Source organism: Neolamprologus brichardi, chromosome 6, assembly GCF_056152115.1.
Source record: "Neolamprologus brichardi isolate AB-2024 chromosome 6, ASM5615211v1, whole genome shotgun sequence".
Classification (NCBI taxonomy): domain Eukaryota; kingdom Metazoa; phylum Chordata; class Actinopteri; order Cichliformes; family Cichlidae; genus Neolamprologus; species Neolamprologus brichardi.
The window spans coordinates 6,935,140-6,942,753 of NC_142109.1; the positions used below are offsets into that span (position 1 = coordinate 6,935,140).

A 7,614-nucleotide genomic window follows, 5' to 3' on the forward strand; every position below is an offset into this window, starting at 1 on the left:
TCCCACATTTCAGTGTCTTCTGCTATAATAGCGCATATATACACACAAGGGTCATCCCCACAGCAAACACTACAGTTGTTGTATCCCTTTGTTCTTGGATTATATTGAACAACCTTTCTTTGTGTGTAATTGCTCTCACGGTTAGAAAAGGGAGACAAAAGGCACCTGACCTGCTAAAATAGAATAAAAATAAAAATACATGAGCGTAATATTTACATGATCATGAATTATTTCATTCATATGAGTAACATGTGAAGCCCATCGAACTGCCTAATCTAATTGTGTGGAATAAAGCAAAAAGGTAACGTGAAAGGAAGATTCAAGTGTGATGCACAAAATTTTAAATGACAGTTGCAGAGATGTGTTAAAAGGCTTCTTCAACACCATGTGGGGTCTGTTTCTGTTGAAAGGACAACAAATTCTTCATCAGAGCTCATGTTATTTCTACACTTCACCACAGTGTAATCAGCATGCTGCTCTTCTCTGGGCTGAAGTGGCTCTATGGTGGAAAAAAAGGGATCTGTGTGGTTTTTGAAGAAGTACACTTTGCTGTAGACGACTTCATCCTCCACCTGTGGCTGAGCTAAGACGTCTTCACACACAGGATCAGGATTTAGCTGAGAACAAAAAGCGATACATCATAATACACTTAAAGATTTGACTCCTTTGACTCTGTAAGAAAGATCATTCAGTATGAATATGTGTTTTCCAACTCTACAGTAATCTTTACCTCCACTATGTTGTTTGATGTTTTGTTTGTGGAAGACTGACTCATAGTCCTCTTTTTTCTGGTTATTGAAATTAATAAACAGAAAAAATAAGTGAGTTCATGCCAGAGATTAAATGTTGTCACTTTGAATCAAACACAGTGTTGCTTACCTAATCAAAAAGAAGAAAAAGAGAAGTATTAAAACCAGAATTATTACAGAAATTCCAATTGTCCATGTTCCTGTGATACTTTGGACAGTGAGAGTCTTTGGAGCAGAGCTGATATCTTTGTTGGTTTTCACAGCACAGGAGTAGCTTCCTGCATCCTCCCTGCTGACTGGGTCTAGGATCAGATGTTTGTTCTGGTTCTCTCTCGGGGTCAGAGGTCGACTGTTCAAGTACCAAATGTAGTTTGTGTTGTCAGTCAGAGGACAGCTGGTATTGCAGGTCAGTGTGACTGTCTGACCCTCTGTCACCACTGCAGAAGGACTCATCTTCACTCTCAGCTCTGAAAGACGAAGATTTAACAACAATAATAATAGTATTAAGGCAAGACATGAAACTCTACCAAATCTCAACATGAATTACTCACAAAACATGAGTTTTAATTGAGGCCTGACTGCAGGCAGACCCTCCAGTCCTCATATTCAGTTATATAATGAAACATCTATTTGACTTTGAGTAGTTTCCAGTTTAATATTACATTTGCTTAGGTTAGGGTGTCATTCTAAATGTGTGTTCAAGATTTCTTTGTTAGATATTCTCAGGTTTTTCCTGTCCTTCTATGTCCCCGTTGCCTAGTCTGTGTTTCTGTTGTTGCCCATATTTACTCAGTTTTATCTTTGTGTTTACTTTGGCCTGTTAAATTTGTGTTTCACTCTCAGTGCTACTTTCCTGTTTTATTTTGTTAGTCTCTTGTGTTGTGTGTTTTGTTCAGTTTTGCTTCCCTTGTCATTAGTTTGACTTATTTCACATGCGCCTTGTTTTTCCCAGTTTCCCAGTGTTCCTTGTCACATTGCTGGTTCCTCATGTTGAGTGTGCGTCTGTCTGTTAGTGAGTGTTTGTGTCTCTCCCTACCATGCAACCATCCCTTATCCATTGGGACTGTGAAACACTATTGCATTTGAGGCATTTGGCTGAATCATAGCAGAAAGTATAGCCCTGTATACTTTAAAAATCATTCTACTAATCCTAGAATTACAACATCAATAAATGCTAGTGACCTGGATCTACTGGAAGTAATATATTCCCATGCCACAACACTGGCATAGTTTCTCCAAACTTGTCTGTTCCCATCATTCTGGTACAAATGAATCTTGATTTCATTTTTCCAGAACATTTTAGTAAATAAATATGAAATACTTGAAATAAACTCCGGATCATTCTTTGCTTAATGTATCAGATATCCTGTTCCCTTTTGAGCCTCTGAAAATGGGGGACTGTATAAATATGATTGTATTTCCTGAACCGTTTAAGTAATTCTTTTATTAAAATGCCTCAATTGAAGATGAAAGTTATTACAAAGATTATTTCTTTGTCGAAAAACTCATTTGTATATAATTTTAAAACTATTATATTAAATCAAGCAAAATGCCAGTTTTTACTTTTGATATTTTAAGTATAGTTATTTTTCATAACATTTACATGCTTTTCAACAAAGAACAAACTTTTCATTGTAAGGGAATATTTTAATGTTGTTATATAACCGAGAAAGATCTGAATAGTTCTAGCGCTACTGCTCATATTGAAATATTAATGAGTAAAGTCTGCTGAGTGAGGAGTTTAGATTTACCTGTGACAATCAAAAAGACTCCAGGCAGATCAGACTGTGTCCATCCTTCATGATCTTTGTTGAATCTGAATGTGTATCCTCCTGAGTCATTCTTCTTCAGGTTGTTGATGGTCAGGATGTGTTGGTTCTTCATGTTGTCCTGATACTCCACACGACCTGCAGCCTCAATCAGCTCTTCAACTTCCACTTTATCTTTTCTCCATTTTTTACTCCAACATTTAAACTCTGGCTTCATGTTATCAGGATGTGAGTATTCACTTGTGATGTTCACTGAAGATCCTTCCAGAGCACAGATTCTCCTGCTGACATAATTCACTCTCCAGCAGTTTTTATCCCGAACACCTGAAATATAGATGGAAGATTTAAAGTTTTTTGATTGGTCTGTGTTTCAGCACTTGAGTTTATTATTATATATAAAATAAAAAATATTTAACACTTACAAACTTCCTTAGATTGAAGATGTTTGTGGCCTTTAACTGCACAAGAGAATGTGTCTGTTGAAGAGTTTTGTGTTGAATGATGTTGATTCTCATGATAGTTTTGTTTGTTGTGATACCACATGTAGACAGTTTGATCATCAGTCAGGTTACAGCTGGTGTTACAGGTCAGTGTGACAAACCCTGAAGTGGAAGAAGCTCTTTGAACATGAACCTCTATTGAAAAGAATAAAAACACTTCTTGTTACTATGCATAGATATATTCATAGATCTCATATAATTCATATAAAAGATAGTTATAAGAAATCTGAATTTAGAGATTTAGTGGAGATGTGTTTAAACAGTGTGGATTTTTTTCTTTTTTTACCTCTGGGATATGTGATGGAGCATGACTCATTCACTAATGTCTGATTGTGGGAAGACATGTTTCCATAAGCATAAGTCACACTGAAACATGTCTGTGTGATGGAATCTGAACACAGAGAAATAATATTTAATGTTTGTACTGAGAGAATTATTACAGGGCTTTGCATAATGTTTTGTAACAGAATGAGCATCATGACTCACCCACAGAGACTTCTGGGGCTCTGAGATCCTCGTAGCCTTTGACAGCACAGGAGTATGTGACTGCTTCCTCACTGCTGAGCAGCTCTTGGTACCAGGGAGACCAGTCCTCATAGAGAAACTCTCTGTTCTTGTACCAGATGTAGGCTGCAGGCTTTTCAGTCAGAGGACAGCTGCTGCTGCACATCAGTGTTACTGTCTGTCCCTCTGTGGCAGGAATCACCTTTACCTGCAGCTCTGAGAGGATGATGGACGACAACTTATACAATGATGTCATTTGGAAAGTAAGTAATGAGTAAAAGTCACTGTACCTGTAACTACTTGAAGAGTAATTCTTTTGTACCAACAGCGTCCTCGTCTGTCTGTAGTCTTCATACAGCAGTAAGCGTTTGCATCACTCTCTCTTAGATCATTGATGGTTAAAGTTGGGTTTTTCTCTTCAGACATGTTGTACGTTACACGTTGTCCATCCACAGAGAGCTCACTCTGAACATACTTATAACCATCCCAGTCTATAGTGAACCATTTTCTGCTTGAAGTCAGATGTTGATGTGAGCAGTGCAGATCCACTGATGAACCTTTGAAAGCACAGATCCTGGTTTCTCCTCCATTAACATCTTTAACAGAAGATAGTTAATAATAATATTTATTATCTTATTAATATGTCTTTATTATTAATCACTTAATAATTTTCAGTACTTTACATTAAAAAGTAATCTAAACTAAAATTCCTCATCTGTAAATATTACAAGACCTTTTTCAAACACAAATGCAAGAACAATCATGCCACTGTGCGATGTGTTCACTGCTACAGATACACGTGTGGTAAATGCAGACTACAGATACCATGGCGGTGCCCGGATTGTGAGTGATTGATGAAAATGTTGAAATGTACTCACTCACTTTTTATTATTATTTGTAAATATGTGTACAAATGGTTAGGGTTTTTTTGTACTGTTTTTATCAATAAATTTCAGCAACAAAGGAAATACACCCATGTGTGTTTACTTCTCCCTAAGATGGCAAACTGAAACACAAGTTTCCTTGTGGCTCAGGAAACTAACCACTCCAAGTTGGTGACTTTTGGAGATTTATTTTCCTGGATGATTGAGAATGCATCAAGACGAACACAAAAGGAAGTTCACAGCTTTTAGCAGCCCCCCCCCCCTCCCCCCGACAAACAAAGAGGCAGTTGGCAGTTAGAACATACACACCCCCACTCCTCCACGTCTCAAGTAACAACCTAATTTACATATGAATTGATGCTAAAAGACTAGCCAATTTAGCGTCCACTTGGCTGACTTGGGTTAGAAAAGCCTGGGACTTCCAGTGTTAAGTTAATATTAATTAACGATTTTTACATAAGAACTCATAAATAATCTCAGATACCTGAAATGTAAAAGATGAGACCCATAAACAGACAACCAGCATCTCTCAACTCCATTGTTGTTTTAGTCCAGACTGAGCGTAAAGCTGACAGTCAAAGCTCAAACCAAAAGATACAAAGTGAGTCATCAGACAAACTAAGCAGTACTCTTTATCAGAGCGAGGGGTGGGCTGTTGGTTCATATTCTCTGGTTTCACATCGTGCATCTTTGAAACTAAAAGTAAACTTGCTTCCTCTTCCTTTGAATCGTTTGCATCCTTAAATGCTTTGTTGTAGCATGAATATTATTTTAATCTACATCAGTTCAATTCCTCAATAATGATGCTTTTAATTTATTTACTTGCTGCATGCAGTTGTGTTTTGAATGCATTAAATATTCAGTTTATTAAATATATTGAAGTTGTTGAACAGAAAGCTGTGGAGCTGTTAAACTGCTGAGCATATCTCAGTATGACAATTTGTAATAAACACAGCTGGAGCGATTCAGACTTTAATCTACTGCGACTATATTTTGTTTTAAAAAATATAAAACAATGTGCTATGGGGAACAATTGATTTAAAATATCTGAAATGTGTTTGAACTCTCAGACTGAATTGTATTTTCCATTTCTATAAAAATTTATTTATAAAACACTTTTAACAGAAACTCATTTTCACTTTCCTATCGTTAATCACACAATAATATTCTGTAACTAATTGGACCTGAAAGTCGTGATCTATGAATCATACAGTATTAACTCATCCTGTCATTCATAAGTAAAGTTACTTCTATTCTTATATCAGGATTCATGTATATAATATGTATATATATATATATTGTTGAACAGAAAGATGTGAAGATGTTTAAACTGTGTTCCATATGTGATTGTAATGGTTTACAATGAGAAAAAAGCTTCTGTTGTCAAAGAGCAGCATGAAAAGTTTGACCTTAATCTGCTGTTATGCTGCTTATTTTTAATTTAATTATGTAGCCTGTCTCTAGTTACTTTCTTTAAGGGTAACCATATGCAACCAGTGTTTGAGTCGTCTGATTGAATTGTATTCTGGCTTTGAAGAGGTGACATTAATGTTATTGTTGCAGACCTGTAGTGGTTTAACTTGTCACTTACTGCAGCCTGTCGTATTCTTGTTCTTTTAATGTCACTGCTAAGTGTGGCTCCACAGTGAAAACGTCTGCCAGTCTTTAGCCTTTTTTAGCCACACCCAGAAGGTAAAATATTGCACACACACACACACAGATTGAGAGAGATTGAAATCCCCCTGGCTTTAAATATCTTAGTTTCAGTTCCTATAAGGAACTGCATCATTTCAGAAGAATTTTGGCCGACCCTTCTTTACAGCATTGCTTCAGTTTGCAGACATGTTTTTATGCACGTCCCTCTTAATGACTCAACACAGAATTTCTATCAAGGTCTGGAAAGACTGGACTGGACCATTGCAACACTTTGATTCTTTTCTTTTTAAGCCATTCTGTTGAAGATTTGCTGCTGAGTTTGGGTTCACTGTCCTTTGTATGACTCATTTTAGTCTAGGCTTTAGCTGTCAAACAGAGGACTTTAAAATATTTTAGAGTCAAATGTAAGGGCCACGGCCACCTCAGTGACTGGAAGGTCACTGAGCCCCGATACACATATTATGAATATATTTCATTTTGTTTGATTATTTATTTGAATCAAATTTAAATCACGTTGTCATTGGTTTAGAACGCCTTAGCTGCACAGCAGCTTGTGACAATCAGAAGCCACACCTTAGCTATTAAGAGTGGCTCATGGTCAAAGTTCCCATTCATTTTACCTGAATCCCTGAATATCTCACTTCATAGTCATTTATTTTCTTAATACATTAATTTCAGCTTCCTGTGTCTCTTTCTCACTTTTTTATTGGGATTGTTGTCCCTACAAAACCACTGTGACGGCTTGTTAGTAGTTGTTACTGATTGTACTGTTGAAAGTGCGGTGACAGCAACCCCAATAGCTAACATACCGATTCTTTTGATTTTACTATTTTTTCTTTTTGTTTTTTTTTCTCTTAACTTGTCAACTCTTATCTTTTCTCATCTCTTCAAAATTAAATTCTGTTCTTCAAGGTGCGTATCGCAGGTACGTGAGGGCCCGGGTGCCTTAAGATATATGGCGTAGCAGCAGTTCAGCTGCCCAGTCCAGCCCTGGTGTCCTGGTTCTGTGTAGGCAACACTGCCCATATCTTCAGCCCTCGTTCAGTGTATATGACTTGTGTGCTTAATTAGTTTGAGATGCTCTTCAAATGTGGTGCTGTTCATAATTTGTATTGACCATATTTGTTCAGTCTTTTTCTAATTGCACTTAGATGAATATTAATATTTAACATGCTAACTGAGGCCTTTGGAGGATTGTAGTTCATGGGCGATTTGCAGTTTCTCTGAGCTTTATGTGGTCTGACTTTGGTGTGAAGTGTCTGGGACGTCTATGCCTAGGAAGATTGGCAACTGTTTTTCACTTGTCATCTTTTTTTCATCTTTCTCATTGTATAATGACGGACTTCAAATTGTGTGAAGAAAACACTTTAGTGTTAAAGAGTCCAAATCTGGTACTTTAATACAATTGAGAGGTCATACAGAACAAATCATGTCACACAGTGAATCTGCTCTTTTCTTAAATATTTCATTCCTACCTGAAAGGCTGAAAAAAGATTTTAATTTTGTGAGTCTGTCTCCAGACAAACTGCATTCAAAGCAGCTCAGTTAAACA

General features: G+C 36.8%; 1 protein-coding gene across 1 annotated transcript; it reads right to left on the reverse strand.

Annotated features, from left to right (window-relative positions):
• Positions 1–269: 269 nt before the first annotated feature.
• LOC148102462 (uncharacterized) lies at positions 270–4,945 on the reverse strand. The gene is made up of 9 exons (XM_087841556.1): positions 4,891–4,945; positions 3,813–4,118; positions 3,505–3,738; positions 3,305–3,409; positions 2,941–3,153; positions 2,501–2,842; positions 880–1,216; positions 731–788; positions 270–617 (listed from the first exon to the last, which is right to left on the reverse strand). The coding sequence occupies exons 1-9, from the start codon at positions 4,943–4,945 to the stop codon at positions 378–380; spliced, it is 1,890 nt and encodes a 629-aa protein (XP_087697682.1). The 3' UTR covers positions 270–377.
• Positions 4,946–7,614: the final 2,669 nt, after the last annotated feature.

Excerpts from the sequence above, each read along its gene's own strand:
- LOC148102462 (XM_087841556.1), bottom strand. The coding sequence starts at position 4,945 with ATGGAGTTGAGAGATGCTGGTTGTCTGTTTATGGGTCTCATCTTTTAC. Across the intron at positions 1,217-2,500 it reads AGTCTTTTTGATTGTCACAG|AGCTGAGAGTGAAGATGAGT; the intron begins GTAAATCTAAAC and ends TTCGTCTTTCAG. Across the intron at positions 618-730 it reads CATCAAACAACATAGTGGAG|CTAAATCCTGATCCTGTGTG; the intron begins GTAAAGATTACT and ends TTTTGTTCTCAG.